This window comes from Petaurus breviceps, unplaced genomic scaffold (assembly GCF_028583685.1).
Source record: "Petaurus breviceps papuanus isolate PSGF00001 unplaced genomic scaffold, PetGlider_PUasm1.0 189, whole genome shotgun sequence".
Lineage (NCBI taxonomy): Eukaryota > Metazoa > Chordata > Mammalia > Diprotodontia > Petauridae > Petaurus > Petaurus breviceps.
In genome coordinates this window covers 30,434,022-30,452,808 of record NW_027185809.1, presented here as the reverse complement: position 1 = coordinate 30,452,808, position 18,787 = coordinate 30,434,022, and the positions used below count along the sequence as shown (strand labels likewise).

At 39.1% G+C, this 18,787-nt stretch overlaps 4 protein-coding genes across 14 annotated transcripts in view; 1 reads left to right on the top strand and 3 right to left on the bottom strand.

Annotated features, from left to right (window-relative positions):
* Positions 1 to 9,199, bottom strand: part of BBOF1 (basal body orientation factor 1) — an 85,736-nt gene extending 76,537 nt beyond the window's left edge. The window contains exons 1-3 of the mRNA XM_069092173.1: positions 8,885 to 9,199; positions 3,274 to 3,502; positions 983 to 1,048 (exon numbers count right to left, since the gene is read on the bottom strand). Coding sequence (XP_068948274.1) covers positions 983 to 1,048; positions 3,274 to 3,502; positions 8,885 to 8,946 — 357 coding nt within the window. The 5' untranslated portion in view covers positions 8,947 to 9,199. The remainder of the gene's footprint in view (positions 1 to 982; positions 1,049 to 3,273; positions 3,503 to 8,884) is intronic.
* LIN52 (lin-52 DREAM MuvB core complex component) overlaps positions 1 to 18,787 on the bottom strand; it is a 415,840-nt gene that overhangs the window by 328,144 nt on the left and 68,909 nt on the right. The window lies entirely within an intron of this gene.
* Positions 8,980 to 10,018, bottom strand: LOC138163943 (actin nucleation-promoting factor WASL-like). Its single transcript, XM_069091666.1, has 3 exons — positions 10,012 to 10,018; positions 9,132 to 9,607; positions 8,980 to 9,048 (listed from the first exon to the last, which is right to left on the bottom strand). The coding sequence occupies exons 1-3, from the start codon at positions 10,016 to 10,018 to the stop codon at positions 8,980 to 8,982; spliced, it is 552 nt and encodes a 183-aa protein (XP_068947767.1).
* ENTPD5 (ectonucleoside triphosphate diphosphohydrolase 5 (inactive)) overlaps positions 9,313 to 18,787 on the top strand; it is a 38,433-nt gene continuing 28,958 nt past the window's right edge. Inside the window, exon 1 of one of the 3 annotated variants that reach the window (XM_069092181.1) lies at positions 9,313 to 9,383. Coding sequence is in view for 1 of the 3 variants with exons in the window: in XM_069092180.1 (XP_068948281.1) it covers positions 14,778 to 14,940 (163 nt within the window). In the remaining 2 variants the exon portion in view is untranslated. Of the gene's footprint in view, positions 9,384 to 13,775; positions 14,941 to 18,787 lie in introns of those variants that run through there. The other 2 variants (XM_069092182.1, XM_069092180.1) reach the window with 2 other exon arrangements.

Below are 18,787 nucleotides of genomic sequence, written 5' to 3'. Positions count from 1 at the left end.
TTATTTTATATTTTACTATATTCTTTCATATTTATTTTATTTTATATATTTTACTATATAGCAATAGAGGGCTATAGAAATATTTAAGGTTATTTCTGTTCTATTCTTAATAATGCATGTTTCTTTGCTCTCTCGTAGTTTATGTTCATTTTTTCTAGTTTTTTTTTTATATTTTGCTTCTAGCTGCCATTTGTTTATTTTTGCCTTTTTCAGCATACTCTTAATCTCCTACTTTTTTACTTCTTATCTGTTACAGGGTCACAAACAAGATAAACTTTATTAGAAGACCCTGTAGAATAAGAAGGGGCAGACAAGGTAGTAGTACTGTGGATAGAGCACTGGGCTTGAAATCAGAAAACTCATTTTCACTACTTCAAATCTGGTCTCAGACACTTCCTAGCTGTGTGACCCTGGGCAAGTCAATTAACCCTGTATGCCTCAGTTTCCTCATCTATAAAACGAGCTGGAGAAGGAAATGGCAAATCACTACAGTATCTTTGCTCAGAAAACTCCAAATGAGGTCACAGAGTCAGACATGACTGAAGTGAATGAACAACAACAAAGTAAAATGAGAGCCATAGGACCCTAGACTTGAGAAATGAGATTGTGGAGGTCATTTAGCCCAATGTTCTCATTTTACAGATTAGGAAACCAAGGCCCCAAGAGGTTAAATAACTTTGCTAAAGTCACACAGATATAAAGTAGAAGAGCATGGATTTAAAAGTAAACCCTTTTATCCAAAGTCAGCATTCTTTCCACTGACATATACTGCCTCCTTCTAAATGAAGGCTTTCCAGATGCATAAAATACATGAATTTGATTTAATACAGAGCCTATGTAACAGCTATTTGGGTTGTTCCATGTCCTCTTTGGTTTGTTTGTTTTTTTCACTATTTCAAGTTCTCAGCTGTGCTCTGGACTGTGGAGACTATCAGAAACATTACCACTAGAGAAACAGTGTCACTGTGTACAAATTACTCACCAGAATTTCCTTATCAATTTCAGATTTGTCCTTTGCATCTAATACCTGTTGTTTCAGTCTTTCAATCTATATTAAAATAGAAATAGAGAATTATGAAAGTGAAGAAAATGTTCTATGCTGTATCCCTACTAAGCAGCCTAACCTTCAAGTGCAATCAAAGCCACTAAGTCATTAGAAGAGGACCAAAAAATGCCTGAGTTAAATGAAGCCAACGAGATTCTCATTTGTGCTTTTACATTCAATCTACTGAATTATCTTGTTTTGGTTGAAGTATATGATGAAAATCTAGTCTTACCAAGATATGTATTTGGAACAGGGATCAGCATTTTAGTAGGCAAGTTTCTCTGATAAAGGTCTCATTTCCAAGATATATAAGGAATTGATTCAAATTTTTAGGAATAAGAGCCATTTTCTCAATTGACAAACGGTCAAAGGATATGAAAAGGTAGCACTCAAAGGTAAATATCCAGGCTATTGAACAGTGAGATTAAAAAAAAATAAACCACCTTCCAAATCACCAATTATCAGAGAAATTTAAATTAAAACAACTCTGAGGTAGCTCACATCCATCAAATGACCAAAATCAGAAAATAACAAATACTGCAAGGGTCAACTAAAAATTTGGAAGAAAAAAACCACCATTCCTGATGATTCAGTTATCCATTATTTTATATTTTACTACATGGTAATACAGTGACACACTCAAGGGTTACAGAAATATTTAGTGTGGGCTGAGTTTTTTTCTTACACTTAAAGAAGATCTATTTCTTTGCTTTCATAGTTCATATCTAACGCTTAGGAAAAGTCTCCTAATTTTCTCTGGATTATTTAAAAGATGTTTCTAGGATATAATGGAACCACCAATAAGACTAGAGAAAAGTTAGTTAATCATTGATAAATGCAATACACTATACTGTGCTTTTTCTTTCTAGTCTTTGGTTTCTTCTGTCTTCACAGAAATCTATGTGAGACAAGTCGAGAATCTGCTACATAAAGATGTTTATGTTTCTAAGGTTATTGATACAGTAAAGAAAACAGGAATATGGCTGGCACTGATAGGTATAAAATAATATCCAATTATTATTGGCAAATGTATACAAATAAAGGTTTTGAAGGACACAGCGTTTGCAAGGATTTTAGAAATTATTGTATGGCTGATCTAAAATATGTCCCTTTAGAATCAAACAGTACAAGTTCTGTGTTCTTTGAAGATGTCCTATATGGTTACTAGCACATTGTGGTTGCTAACTAAATAATTTGTCGATATTTAAGCTCAGTTTTGTAATTCTTCTAACTTCTTTACCTCTACTAACACTTTTATAATAAATTAACTTTACTAATGATGGGAACTGGCTGAGGAAATTACAGCACTCAGGCACAAAAAAAGGCTTCTTTTTCTGACATTTGACAATCAGTGTTGAGCTGGTTTAATATTTATCCCTACGAGGGGTGGCTAGGTGGCACAGTGAATAGAGCACCAGCCCTGGAGTCAGGAGGACCTGAGTTCAAATCTGGCCTCAGACACTTAACACAAAAACTAGCTGTGTGACCTTGGGCAAGTCATTTAACCCTATTTGCCCTACCTCCCCCCTCCAAAAAGCAAATATATCCATACATTTTCTTTTTTCTTTTTCTTTTTTGCTTTTTGGAGGGGCAATTGGGGTTAAGTGACTTGCCCAAGGTCACACAAGTGTTAAGTGTCTGAGGCCGGATTTGAACTCAGGTCCTCCTGACTCCAGGGTCAGTGCTTTATTCACTGTGCCACCTAGCCACCCTCTATCACTACATTTTCAAGGTGTTTTTAGGCTTTGGGATCTTTCCCCCAAAACATCAAAGATACCTTCAAAAGTGTGGAACTGAGACCTGGTTCTTAGCTTTTAGTCTAACTTTTGTAAAACATAAATGTTCACTCACGAATTTATGTAAACAAAGAATTACTCTTGACAGCACTCAAAATTTGCATTTTATACTTCAAAATAAAGAATTTTAAAGGATTTATCAATTTCATCAGAGTGGAGTAGCGAATGGCTAATGTACAGTCAGATTCAGGCAAAATTACATTAAAAATGTCATAACTGTCACTATAAAATATCAAGTAAGTGCTTATGGCATACTGGAGAAGAAAAGAAAAAGCCCTAACAACTGAGGAGATCAGGAAAGAGCTATCCAGTAGATGGCATTTAAACCATGTTCACAGCCTGGAAAGAGCTCTTTAGCAAACACAAATTAGTTCACCAGTGAAACTACTATGTATATCCAGAAAAATAAGATACAACAGGTTTTCTACATACCAAAAGATCTTTTTCTGAATCTTGCCTCTTTATGTAGCTTAATACAGCCATTGCATCTTTTTCCATTTTGTACTGCTGCCTTTTCAAGTCCTCATTACATTGTGCCAATCTCCGAACAGCCTCACGATACCCATCCCGGGATATTTCAGAGATTTCCAATCTGGCCTCCCAAAGGGCAGCATTAGCCCTGGCTCTCTCTAATTCCGTGTCCTCTCTTTTTGACAGCTTCCTGAATGAGAATAGTATATTAATAATTAGTATGTTTTCCTCTGTAGGGTACAATTTTTAAAAAATTTCACTTGGCAAGTATAATCCATTAACATCTAGGTTAAGTATCAACAAGCTCAAAAGTTCCCTAGATGGCCCAAGATGCAGAAATAATGTGGTCTGATGTTTTTTGACTCTATCCCTTTCTGAATGGGAGGAGTGGGAGTGAGGCAGACAGCAGGACTTTATTTGAATTATGGGAACTACAGAAGGAAAATTATGGAGCATGGTAGTTTTAGGAGACAGCAGAGATGACCTAACAGGGAAGAGTTGTTAACCTGGAGTCTTTAAAAACTTGCTTTTTAAAAATATTTTTATAACTATTTCAATATAATTGTTCATTAGGTCATTAGACTTTGAAAATGCCTAAAAACAATATGTATTCAAGTCATACAGGTGCAAAATTTCAATGCCATCCTTGACTCTTCACTCTTACCCTATTATCTGACTGGTTGCCAAATCTTGCCAATTCTACCTCCACATTATCTCTCAAATCCACCCTAGTTCAAGGCATCAAGTCTTCACAACTGAACTACTGCCATAGTAGTTCTTAAGGTCAAATCAGTCAATACGTAAAGAAATTAATTCAGGCTATTCACTAGAAAGTCAAATACTGAAGTTGAAGCTTATATATTTTGGCCACATTATGAGAAGATGGAACTCATTGGAAAAGACACAGATGTTCAGAAAGGTTGAAGGTAAAAGGAAAAGAGGAAGGCAGAGGATGAGGATAGTGTCATGGAAACAATGAACATTAACTTGGACAGATTTTGAGAAATAGATAGAAAGGCCTGGTGTGCTATATAGTCCACGGGTTCACAAAGAGTGGGAAACGACTGAATGACTGAACAATAACAAAACAACAGAACAGTCTCCCTGCCTCAAATCACTCAGGTCTGTAGGTCTCACCATGTTATTTCTGTACTCAATAAACTCCAATGGTTCCCTATTGCCTCTTGGATCAAATATAAGCTCCTCAGTTTATCTTTTAAAGCCCTTCACAACTGGAATCCTCCCAACTATATGCAAGTGTGTATACACACACACGTTATGTATACACATATATACAAACATATGTATATACATACACACACATATATGTTACTTCCATTCCCAAATTGCATACACTCGCTTTATTGGCCATCTTGCTGCTTCTCACATATGATACTTCCCCATCTGTTTCCAAATGCCTGAAATGCTCTCCTATATAAACTCCATCCCTCATACTTCCTCATTTCCTTCAAAACTCTGCTCAAGAGAGTCCTTCTACATTAAGTTTTTCCTGAATACCCCAGCTATTAGAGCCCTTCTTACAAAAGCTGACATTTATTTTATATACATCTTGTATATACTTATTTATGTTATGTGTTGTAGATTGCATATCTCTTATCTGTACTTATCAGAATATAAGCTTATTAAGGGTAGAGACTGTGTTATTTTTGTCTGTGTCCCCAGATAGTGCTAGCACAAAGCTTGTTGACTGATTGATATATGCAAGATATATCACAATATAACACAACACAAAATATCTCAAGAAAATAACAACAGGACCAGCCCAGTCCTTCCCTCTAGAAGTGCACTGAACCTGGTCCTAACATCAAGTCTGGAATAAAAAAGAAGACTGGAAGAATGAGCAAAAATAAATGAATGAAAAAGAATGCTACCACAAAAAGCTGTTACAGAAATAGGGCGACTCAAGATACAAACCCAGAAGAAGAGAATGACTCTAAAACATCTACAAACACTGCTTCAGGGGAAAACATAGCTTAGGAACAAATTCAACTAGCAGTCATGGAAGAAATGAAGAGTTAAAAATAAAAAGTTTAATATGTTTTTTATCAATGAAATGAGAGCACTAGAGAAAAAAAAAACATGGAAAAGATATGAAAGTCAAGTAAGAAAGAATTGGAAAGAGAATTAGCAGCTTGGAACAAGAGGTACAAAGCTTTGACCAAGCAATAAACTCCCCCAAAATTCAAATGGACCAAAGAGAAGACAATGACTCAGTGAGAAATTAAGATATATTAAAATAAAGTCAAAGGGCTGAAAAAAATGGAAGAAAATTTAAGGAAAGCTATAGTAAAAACAATTGACCTGGAAAATTGATCAAGGAGATAAAAAAATTTAGGAATCAGTAGAGTACTTAAAAGCCATAATGAAAAAAAAAAAGAGGTTCGACATCATATTTCAAGAAATCTTAAAGGAAAACTGCAAAGATCTCTTAGAACGAAAGGGCTAAGTGGGGGGGAGGGAAATCCACCAGTCACCTCCTGAAAGAAACCCCTAAATGAAAATTCCCAGGAACATCACAGCCAAGCTCTAGCACTTCCAAGTCAAAGAAAAAATACTTCAAGCAGTCATAAAGAAAATTCAAATACTAAGCAAAGCCATGGTCAGAATCACATACAGTTTAGCAGCCACTGCTATAAAGGCACAGAATGCATAGAATATGATATTCCAGAAGGTAAAGAATATAAGTTTCCAGCCCTGAATAATTTACCCAGCAAAACTAAACATAATCCTACAAGCCAAAAAACAAAACATAACAAAAAACAACAGAGAACTTCCAAGCATTCCTGAGGAATCCTCTCTGAACTCTACCATCATAACAAGTCATAGAAGAAGTCTAATTAGGCAGAAGGTCTAGCAGTGTTTCAGTTATGTCTTGATAAACTTAAATGAAGAAAGGAAAGGGGGAGGGGGCAAGTAGGGCATGCAGTAAAAGGAATGCTCTAATGGAGTAAGGGAAAGGAAGGTTTGGGGAAATTACCTCCTGTAATCAGGTCGTACAAGTAGAAGTCCATACAAACAACAAGGAAGGGATGGGGGAAGCAGCTAAGGCTAGCACCTCACTCTCCTACCAACTGGTCAGAGGATGAAAGAATCCATATGCATACACACTCATCTGTGTATCTGTTTCACTCAGTAGAAAAACAGAAGGGAATCTGAAGAAAGGGGAATTAGAGAAAGAGTCTATTAAGGGAGGGAACATTCCTAAGTAAAATCAACTCAAGGATATAAAAAAATGATAGCTTTTTTGGAAGTGGCAAAGAACTGAAATCTGAGGGGCTTTCATCAATTGGTGAATGACTGAATAAACTGTGGTATACAAATGCGATAAAATACTAATATATTATAAAGAAATGATGACGGGATGGGTTCAGAGAAACCTGAGAAGATATGCATGAACTGATGCCGATTAAAATGAACAGAACCAGAAGTTTACACAATAACAATATTCTAAAAACAAACAACTTTCAAAGACCTAGCTAGGAACTGTGACCAGAGTAATAATAACAGACCACAATTCTGAGGAACTGATGAAAAATGCTACCCACCTCTTGAAAAAGAGTTAAAAGAATGAGTATGGAATGAGGTGTATATGTACACGTATACACGTATATACTTACATACATTTAAGCCACTTAACCTGAGTTTCCTCAAATGTAAAATGGGGATAAAAACAGAACCTACCTCACACCAAGAGTCGCTATGAGGAGTGTCTGGCATTTACAAATACTTATTTCATCCACCTATGTTTGGAAGAATGTGTGTACACACATGTGTGTTTGTATATGTGTGTATACATACATAGGTACGTACGATATATATCACATGCATGTGTATATGATCCATATGTGATCTGGCCAATACAGACATTTGTTTTTAATTTTAAAATAAATAAGTAAACAAATGCTGTTATATGGCATGGCATGAAGAAAAGCCTTTTGGAAGTTTCTGGTTTGGGAAGGTAAGAATGTAGATAAGTAGTAAGTAGATAAAGTCCTCCATTCAAACTGTTTGAATGATCCTTTAGATGTTTACTAGCCCAGTAACCTTAAACAAGCCATTTAACAAGAGTTTTAATCTGCTAAATGAAGACTATAATAGCACCTATCCCACAGAACTAATGTGAGGATCAAATGTGATAATGCAAAACTTAAGCTATTATTATTGGATCATATCAAATGTATGTTACTATGGTCTACCAGCAGAAACTTGTGGATTTGTAAATAATCTATATTACAATCTGGCCAAATAATCCTTGTCCAAATGGAAAAACTATTTTAGGGTCATTCAAAACCATATGAACAATTACTTCTTCACTCAGTTGGGTAACAGGAGGTGGGTTTCTTAACCTGAGGTATGTGAACTAGTTTTTGTTTTGTTTTGTTTTATTTTTAACGTTCTGAGGGGCAGGCAGCTAGGTGGCGCACTGGCCCTGGAGTTCAAATATGCCTCTGCCACGACACTAGCTGTGTGACCTTGGGCAAGTCATTTAACCCCCCCCAACTGCCTTGCCTTCCCCTCTTCAAAAAAAAATTGATATATAACTTTTTCAATACATTTGGCTTCCTCTTGTAATTCTACGTGTTTTACATTATGCATTTAGAAACAATATTTTGAGGAGTCCATAGGCTTCACAAAGCTCCTAAAAATGGCACCCCTCAAAAAAGTTTAGGACTCCCAGCAAATGAGTTCACAGGACTTAGCGTCAAGAGGTCCACCCAGCTCAAAATTCGGGTTCTGAACTTTCCCATTCAACTATGCAACTTTAGGCAAGTCACTTCTTCATCTCTATTGACAAAAAGTTTGCAAAGCACTTTACAAATATTATCTCAACTGATCCTCACAACAATCTTGTGAGGGAGGTGCTGTTATCTATCCCCATTTTACAGGTGAGGAAACTGAGGCAGAGAGGCTGAAGTGACTAGGCCAGGGTCACACAACTAGTGTCAGAGACTGAACCTGAACACCTCCGAATGTGTACTCCCCTTCACCACCTAGCTGCCTAAGTGAAAAACCAGAAATTGGGTTTTTATCTGTCTTCTCCAGCTTTAACAGTTGTAATCCCCTACACCCCAATATCTTATGAAAAATCGCTTCTTTATATGAAAAACATTCGGGACCTGTGGTTAGCCTCCCTTTACTCAGCCCACCCCTCCTCTGCCTTCCGGCCTCTTCGGAGGAGTGCTGGTAATTATTTAACTACTAACTAGCCCCACAAAAAAAAAGAGCATACACTTTTAAGTTTAATCTGCATTATCAACATTTTCTCCATCTCTTTAAGTCTACACAATCGACAAAACGAAGAATCAAGCACTGATAGGTAGCGTCGGTGGACTTTCGAGGCGTAAATGCTCTCCCTGCAAATTTCATGAGATCTGAGCACCTCCCCACCGCCGGAAGCCGGGGTCCGCATCCCCAGGGCAGGGACTTGCCTCCACCTGGAATTCCCGGAAACACAACCGGAACCGGAAGGGAAGCTTCCCGCCCCGCCCCCAGCCCTTCCCGGCGGTCGCTACTCCCACCCCAAGACTCGAAGAGGCCAGCCCCTCCTTACTTGTCCTTCTTATCTTTGCCTTTTTTTCCTCTGCCTCTCTGCTTCCCTCTCCCCTTCGCCATCTTGGTCGACTTGGCTCCCCTTCCAATCTGGCCTCACTCCCCAGGCCTCGGAAGAGAGCCTCCACCGCGACCTCTAGCAACGCCGCCCACGCTAGCCGGTCGCTAAGGAAGCCAAACGGCCCTGAGCCTCGAGCTGTTGCCAGGACGCACCGAACGCAGGCGCGCGCGCGCGCACACGGACGCACTCCGCGCGCTCGGAGAGGAGGGAGGGGAGATGACGCAGCGCTGGGACGCCGCCGCCGGCGAGGCTTCTGGCTGCGTGGGAGGGTCTGGGTCTCCGGGGGCGGGGCCGGCGCAGATGGGGGGGTGAGGAGGAGCGGGGTTGGGGGGGGGGGGGGGGGGGCCCAAGTGGCCGAGGCGGCGGCCCCGGTGGGGGGGGGTGAGCTCCCGGCGAGCGCGCTGCTGGAGGTCGCCCGGCGGGAAGAGCCCTGGACCCGGTGAGTGCCCGCGGCCGCCGAGAAGGGGAAAGGAACGGAGAGCCTTGGGGAGGGGGAAGGTCGCTCCTGGAGGGCTACGGACCCCAGGCCTGCGGGCGGGGGGTGACAGGAAGGCGGGTCAGCGGCCTCAGGTGGTGCTGGGGATGGTCCTTCGGGAGACCCGGCTTGTACTGCAGACGTGGACAGCGCCCGACCCGGCCCGGGCTCGGGGGCAGCGGATTCGGCTATTTGGGTGTGGGTGTGTGTATAAACACGTGTGTCTGGTGTGTCCGTCCACCTGAACTGTCATTTGCCAGGTCCCCAAGCCAAAGCCGCTACCTCCTTGCTTCCTCTCTGCGCTTCCCGTTCTCCATCTAATTCATGCTCCCTTACTTTCAATGGGGGGGGGGGGTCTTTGTAGTTGCCTTCTCCCCATAGCTCCAGCCTCTTGCCAACTCCTCTCTGCAAAGCTGCGCTGTTTCCTGGATAACTCACTCCCCACTTCTCAATTCATTCTGCCAAAAGATCTGTGCATGCTTGTGTGCCTAACAGCTTGTGCACAGGGCAGCCGTTTCTGAAGCGCCAACTGTATGCTGGTCACTGTGTCAGTCCTTGGGAATACCAGTACAAAGAATGAAATAATCCCTACCTGCCATGAGCCTGCATTCTAATGAGTGAGACAAGTTCATATAAGATCATATAAAGCATACTTGGGGGGGGCGCCTTTTGAAGGGCAATTGGGGTTAAGTAACTTGCCCGAGGTTACACAGCAGGAACCGAACTTGTGTCCTCCTGACTCTGGGACCGGCGCCACCTAGCCGTCCCAAAGCATACTTTTGTATAGTAAACATAAAAAAGTTAAGTACAAGGTACGATGAGAAGGAAGGTACTGGCAATTGAGGGAAACAGGAAAGGCTTTCTGCAGAAGATAGTTTCTGAGTTGCACTTTTTTTCTCTTAAAAGTAATTTTATTGTTGATTTATTTTTAACATTCATTTGTTTTAAAAATTTGAGTTCTGAACTCTCTCCCTCCTGCCCTTCCACCACCCATTGAGAAGACAAGAAATGGGCTATCAATTATACATGTGAAATCATTGCATCTTTTTTTTCCTCGAAACACCTCTACCCTCCTCCATTCTCACCACCACCACCACCCCCTTGAAAAAGAAACAAAAACAAAACTCTTGTTGCAGAAACATATAGTCCAGCTAAATAAATTTTTGCACATTGGCAATGTGCAAAAAAATGAATCTGAACTATGTCTTAAGAGAAGAAAGGGAGCCTCTGAGACACAAGCAAGTAGAGACACGGATGTTTGGTGAATGACTCTCAATACCACTTTCCCTCCCTTTAGTTGATTGGCATAATCTCAATATACAGTTGAAGAACAGAATTGCCTCACTCTAATCCAGAGGGTTGTTGCAAGGGCTGAGGCTTTTATTAAAGTTGAGAACAGGAATAGGGACCTGAACCAGCAGCAGTAAGATCACCGCCAAAAGTGAATATAGTGCTGAAAGCGGGACTGGACCTGCTGAGAGGATTAAAGCTTGAGTCAGATTCAGTTATAAAGTTATTAAACTTGTGTCATTCTTCGTTGGTCTATAAAATGAGGTGGTTCAAGTAGGTGACCTCTGAGGCCATTTCTATTTAAGTCCTGTGGGCCTTAGACCTAGAGAGTCCTAGTAGCTGTTTCTATTCATATAAATATTCCAGACATTTGAATTTGAACAGAATGCTTGACACTCAACACATAGAACCCACAGCTTTTCAATATAAAGGCTTTGTTAGTGCTTAAACAATAATACTTTGTGCTTATATAAGCCCTCTCTTTTATAAGTTGTAAAAATTTCTTACAGATTGTATATTCATTTCCTCATGTCTTTGAAATGCAGTTCATAGGAGGACTAAGTATATAGATTAAAGACATAGTAAGGACTAAGAATCCAAATTTTTGAACAAAGGTACCTAAGGAAGGTAAAGACATACCTAATGTCATTTAGTTATTAATGGAGCCATCATATTATGACTTCTAATCCGATATTTATTAAACTAAAAAATTGTTCTAGCTTATGTCTTGATTTCAAATAAAATTTCATTTTTCTTTGTATACCCAACACATAATAATAACAACTAGTACTTATATTGCATTTTGTGATTTATAAATCGCTTTACAAATGTTTATCTCATTTGATACTCACAACAACCCTGTGAGTTAGATGCTGTTATTAGTCCCATTTTACACATAAGAAAACTGAGACTGAAGAAGTGACACAGGGTCACACAGCAGTAACTATCTGAGACATAATTGAACTCCGGTCTTCCTGATTTCAAGTCCATTATTCTTTCCACTTTGGCTCACATGTAGTGGGGACTTAATAAATGCTTGTTGAATCAATATGGAGTCATTCTACTCATGCCTCTAGGCCAGTGGTCTCCATGGTGGGGAACCAGGCATGATCCCAAAGCAGCCATGGTATGACTAATTAACTAATTGTGTATCTCTGATCAGAGGGTAGACAGATGGTCAGCCACATCTCACCTTCCTGCCAAAACCAATGGTAATGTGTCTCCAAAGACAACACCTACCCTTAACCTTCAACACTCCTTCCCTTCCCCAGAGCAGTAAATTAGCCTATCCACTTCTGAACCTGGTTTCAGATCCCTCAGGGTAATTATAACCCAGCCTTTCTCAGTGCCGCTGCCACAGCACATTAACCAAAGAAGTGCCATTTCAAAAATTCAGATACTATTCCCCCAACCCCCATCTCCACACACAAGCATACTAGTATCACTCTTTCCCCTCAGGTCTCCAGGTCAGCAACCAGTAAGTAGGATCTCCACCCCACTCTACCCCAATCCTTTGTTCTTTTGGACGAGACCTAATGAATTGCATAGGATAAACAGGCAGGGATGGGTGTTGACAAATTAATTGTAACTTCCCTGTTATTGGTATGGCTACCACCATCCAGTCACTGAGTTTTATGATCTTGGGGTTAGCTTTGACTTTTTGCTCCTTCATCTCACACATCCTATCAGCTGCCATATCTTATCATTGCTATTTCCATAGCTCTTGTGTGTTTTTTCCACTCCCACAGCCACTACCATAGTTCAGCCCCTCATAACCTCTCACCTAGACTGTTTTTAAAATTCAGTTTTATTTTTTTCAATTCCACATTTTCTCCCTCCCTCCTCCTACTCCCCCACACATTGAGAAGAAACAAAACCCATTAAAAATGTGTAGTCATGCAAAACAAATTCCTGCATTAGTCAAGGAAGGGAGAAAGGAAGGAAAGAAATATGATTTGATTTGTACTCGAGTCCATCAGCTCTCCATCTGGAGGTAGATGGCATGTTTCATCTTGAGTCCTTTGGAATTGTCTCACCTAGACTATTGTAACCACTTCCTTATTAGACTCCTTACCTCACACCCACTCTAATGGAGGGGTGGGAAACCTATGGCCTCATGGCTACATGGGCCCTCTAGGTCCTCAAGTGAAGTCCTTTGACTGAATCCAAACCTCACAGAACAAATCTCCTTAATAAAAGGATTTGTTCTGTAAAATTTGGACTTAGTCAAAAGACTACACCTGAGGACCTAGAAGGTCACATGTGGCCTTGAGGTGCAGGTTCACAGCTGTCAAAGTGATTTTCTTAAAGCTCAGATTTAATCATGTCACTTCAATAAATTCCAGTGGCTCCTTATTGACTCTAGAATCAAATATTACTTCACCTTTATCTGATCCTTTTTTAATTTTTATTTCAAGTTTTATGATCTATATAATTATTAGTATGTGTATGTAACAAGTAAATATACATAAATAATTGGGAGGTACTCACCAGTTTTTTATGGCTGGGGGTGCATGATCAAAAAAGTTTGGAGATCTGTTCCTCTAAACATATCCTAAACTATGCCTCCATCCTGCTCACTTTGACTTTAAACCACTTAGTATTTCTCTTTTCACATATATATTTTTATCTTTTAATTTCTGCATTTAGAGGAATATATTTATGAATCCTTTTTCCCCTGAAAAACCTATCAGTTGTGTCTTATGTTACCATGACTAGCTTCCATTCTGACTTTGCAGAGTTCAGATTTTTTTTTTCTATATTTTAGCAGGCATTCCTACGAACCAATGGGTTGAACCTTAGGTGAGGAATCTGTGACCTCAAGGCCACATGTGACTTTCTAGGTCCTTGGATGCGACCTTTTGACAGAGTACAGGTTTTACAGAACAAATCCTTTTATTAAGGGGATTTTGTTCTGTGAAGTTTGGATCCAGCCAAAGGGCCTTTTCAACCGTTGAACCAACCAACTTGCCCCAAAGAACCCCATAACCATTTACCTGGAATTGGTAAAATTAGGATGTAATTTTGTTATTTCTAGAGCATTATAACAGGAAAAAAGGACATCTTCCATATAGAATCCATACCTTTGGAATTCTTATGTATATATCTATGCATGTATGTTTGTACATATATATGTGGAAGCTAAGTGTCATAATATATAAAGCAGAACCCTGAACTTGAAGTCAGGAAGACCACGGTTTGAATCCTACTGCAGATATTTTCTAGCCACATGACCCTGGGCAAGTCATTTAATTTCTCTCAAGTCTTAGTCTCCTCATCTGTAAATTAATTGGAAATAATAATAGCACCTGAATCATGGGTTTGTGAGGATCAAATAAGACATCATATGTGAAGTGGTTTGTAAACCTTAATGCTACTAGCTATGATGGCCCTTTATAGTGATAGTGTTTTACATTATTTATTATGGTCACATAATTCTTTTTTTTTGTCCTCCTGACTCCACTGCTCCACCTATCCGCCCCCGGTCACAGAATTCTTGTGATTATCACTTTGACTAAGAAGCTCAGATATAACTATGTAGAAATGTGCCCAGTTTAAAAAGTACTCCAAACCCAAAGTCTTCCAAATCTCTGCCATGGAACCAAATGGTGCAAATAATACTACTAAGAAAAAGTCTGGACACATAGGAAATCTCATTATGTATATTTTCAAGAAATTAAATGAATGAAATTTTCAACAACATTTTATTTAATTAGCATAAATGAGATTTCATAGGAAGACATAGGAGAAACATAGGGAATCTCATTAATTAAATTAAATTAATCTCATTAATATGGAAAATAGTCCCCAATAGCTAATGTAAACTTTTATTCCATATCAAATTGTCATGGCTAAAATTTATGCTAATTAAATAAAATTGAAAGTTGAAATTTTAATTTCATTTCTTGAAAATATGCATAGTTAGACTTTAAGGACACCCTGTATTACTTTAAAGTTTGTGTGTGTGTGCACGCATATGCATGCGTGCATGTACACACATGTCTAATATGAGTTTCACAACATCCCTGGGGGATAGATACTATCGGTATCACTGTCCTTATTTCATAGATGACGAAGCTGAGGCTAAGGAGGATTAAGTGGCTTGCCCAATTCTTAAGTGTCAGAGGCAGAATTTGTATCCAAGGTTTCCATGCTCCAATCCAGCACTCTTTCTACAATGACATGCTTCATCTCCAGAAGGAAAAGGAAATCAGTAAGCTGTCTTTCTTTAGTAAGTAGTAATATCAGAAGTTACTATGTTTATTTGAAGTCTTTTTTAGTAAAATTTTCTTGTATACATTGTTAAGACTTCAATGGGGGCAGCTAGGTGTCGCAGTGAATAGAACACTGGCCCTGGAGTCAGGAGGACCTGAGTTCAAATGCGGCCTCAGATACTTAACACTAGCGGTGTGACATTGGGCAAGTCACTTAACCCCAATTTCCCTGCCTTCCCCCTTCCAAAAAATACCCCCAAAAAAATCATACTCCGAAATGGTTAAAATTAAAACAAGTAAAAAATAAATAGGAGGAAATCATGGTCAATAGAAAACCTCACAGAAGTCCAAAGCAGCAATAAACAATAGACAATACAGTGGAAGGTGAGATTGTACACAAAGCCCGAGCAGAATTACTCAGACCCAGCTCACAGCACTAGAGGATAGATTGTGATATCCCAGAAAACTTAAAAAGAAACATTGAATATTTCCTGAAGGAAGCTGTCAAAGAAGAACAGATATTAGAAAGGATTCACACCACTAAAAGAAAAAAAAACATTATTCAGACTACCCCACCTCCTGGCAGGAGAATACAGTGTCAATCCTTAAACTACACAAAGCTAAAAAAGGAAATTATTGCTCATTATCATTAATGTTATTGGCACACAAATATTAAAAGAGTTGCAAATAGAATATAGCATTAATTTTTAAAATAATTTTAAAATGAAAATTCACCTTTTTCCCCCCTCTGTCTTTCCCACTCCGTCCCCATTGAGAAAGGAAGAAAAATAATATCCCTGTTACAAATAGTTGTTTGTCATTACAGTGTTGTTATTTTATAAATTATATTCCTGGTTCTGATGTCTTTATTCAGTTTCAGTTCATATAAGTCTTCCCAGGTTTCTCTGAAAACATCCACTTAATCATTTTTTATGACACAATAGTATTCCATCATATTCCTATGCTATAGCTAATCTAGCCATTCCCCAGTTGATGGGTACTCTTTCAATTTCCAGTTCTTTGCCACCTCAAAAAGAGCTACTCTGAATATTTCCTCTTTCTTTGATCTTTTTGGGATATATACATAATAGTTTCACTGAATCAAAAGTTATGCAGTTTAATAGCTTTGGGGGGCATAATTCCAAATTTATTTCTAGAATGGAGGATACAGCAATATTTATAAAAAGATCAGTTGTGACCAAGTAGAATGTATAATGAAAAGGTAGTTTAATACCACAAAAACTACAAACTTATTAACAAGAAAAAATGAAGACATGATTTTATTTTGTTACATAAAATTACCTTCAATAAAATGCAACACAAGATTATGTTGTTTAAATGTAAATATAGGAACAAAAGGAATTTTCCACAATATAATAAAACATATATTTTAAACCATAAGCTAATAATATATATGAAGGAGAAAAAGTAGAAGAATTCTCATTAAGAATAGATTTTAAACATGGATTTCTACTCTTGCCGCTCCTATTTAATATAGCAAAAAGGATGAAAAAGGATGGGGGGGGGTGCAGCTAGGCAGCACAGTGACTAAAGCACCAGCCCTGGAGTCAAGAGGACCTGAGTTCAAATCCCATCTCAGACACTTAACACTAGCTCTGTGACTTTGGACAAGTCACTTAAACCCAATTTCCCTGCCTTCCCCCTTCCAAAAAAAAAAAAAATAGAGCATGGTAGTGAAAAAGTTAAAATAACTATTTTAGGCTTTGCAAAGGAAGTGAGAAGCAATATGATCTATTGGAAAGAGTGCTGGGTTTAGATTTAAAGAACCTAGATTTTAATCCCAGCCTTGTCACCACCTTTTAACCTTGGATGAATCACTCCAACTTTCTACACCTCAGTTTCCTCATTTGTAAACAGAGAAGAATGGGCTAGATAGCCCTTAAGATCCCTTCCATCCTTAAATCTAAGATTCTGTTATCCTATGGGGCGGGGTAGAACTGGGCAACATACAGAATTTCAGTAGAATTGGGAAAGATTTTCCTGGTAGGGAAATCTGTTGAACAATATGTTCATGTGAACATACCACTTTGTAGCAGAGGAAACTGAGGAAGAAAAGCTAAAGGTAGGATAGAACCCTGGATGTGAGGATGTGAGACATACGTTATGAAGGAGGTGTTGAGGAGCCATTCAGAGTATGGGGGGAAGGGGCAGGGAGGAAGTGATGTGATAAAAATGACATTTTTAGGAGGATTAATCTCTTTGTGAAGCTCACAATGGACTGGAGAGAGCAAGAAACGGACTGGACAGGTTGTGATGTGCCCAAGGTTGAACACAGGTCATCTAACTCCAAATCTAACACTCTTTTCACTGTGTCACATTACATCCCTCTCTGCCCATCACCTCCTAGAGCCAGTCATTTGCCAAGTCTTGTCATTTCTACCTCCACAATTTTCACATCCCCTTCCATTCCCCCAGATGACCATAGCTCTAGTTCAGACTCTCCTCACCTCTCCCCAAGACTAGAGTAATGACTACCTTATGACAATAATTCCAATCAGTCTTTTTCATTTGCCTACATTTTTCTGATTGAGAATAAAATTTCAAAATAGTGTATTTTTTCAGTAAAGAAAAATTATGATTTCCTTCAATTTTTTCTTACCTGAACCTGTGATTTCATCATTATGAACATCCTCCAGCAATGAAAATTAGCATCTCACCTATAGAACAGATTGTATGAGAAGAGTTTCTTAGTCACAGAAATTAACTGACTAGCCATACAATTTGCCCATTAGTCATACAACTGGTGTGTCAGAGGCAAGATTTAAACCTGATTCTTTCTGATGCCCATTTACTATGCTTCACACTCACGCCATGAGAAATGAAACCAATTTAGGGGCAGAGGCAGTATCATTTGACATTTGTCTTATATTTTTATGATCCCCTTCTATAGAATCTCTGTAGATTTTTCACAAACAGTATAAAGGCTTGAGAGAAGACTACACAATCCATTAAGAAACAGAAGCAAAAAAACAGGAGCCTCCTCCTGCCTGGTGGTGGCTGCTGCTGCCACTGAATCAAGCTGAGAACAATGGGGAATGAGGTCATGCATTCTTAGATCTCATTCTGACAGTACTGCACACAGATACTCTCAGGACACAGTAGATTGCTCTTTAACATTTGTCCTACCACAGTAATCTTTTTTAACTGATCTAAACTGAAGGAAATACTTTTAATTGTTGGAAAGAACTTGACCTTTGGTGATAATGTATCCCGTGTTGTGCAGTGAAAAAAACACTGGATCTGGAACTAAGAGACTGGGGTGGAATCCTAGCTTGGCCATTGATTATCCAGGGGACTTCGGGCAAGTCATTTCACCTTTCGAGGCTTTTCCTTATCTAATAAATTGAAGGGATTGTACTAGGTGACTTAATAAAGTCACTTTCACCTCTAACTCTCTGATTTTTATGATATTACTTTTGATTCCCTCCTCACCCCTATCTATGGGGGTTCCCATAGTTAGGTTTTGGGGTTTATTGGCATAATTTCTCAATTATCTTTAAAATCATCTTGGGGTGGCCAGGTGGTGCAGTGAGTAAGAGCGCCGGCCCCAGAGTCGGGAGACCTGGGATTGGTTCCGACCTCAGATACTTAACACCCACACAAAATAACTAGCTGTGTAACCTTGAGCAAGTTACTTAACCCCAATTGCTTAGGGGCGGCCAGGTGGTGCAGTGAGTAAGAGTGCCAGCCCCAGTGTCGGGAGACCTGGGATCGATTCCAGCCTCAGATACTCAGCACCCACACAAAAATAACTGGCCGTGTAACCTTGAGCAAGTTACTTAACCCCAATTGCTTTTAAAAAAATAAAATAAAATCATCTTAACATGCAGAAGGAGTCAAAAG

Excerpts from the sequence above, each read along its gene's own strand:
- LOC138163943 (XM_069091666.1), bottom strand. Across the intron at positions 9,049-9,131 it reads CTCCTCTCCGAGCGCGCGGA|CGACCGGCTAGCGTGGGCGG; the intron begins GTGCGTCCGTGT and ends TGGCTTCCTTAG.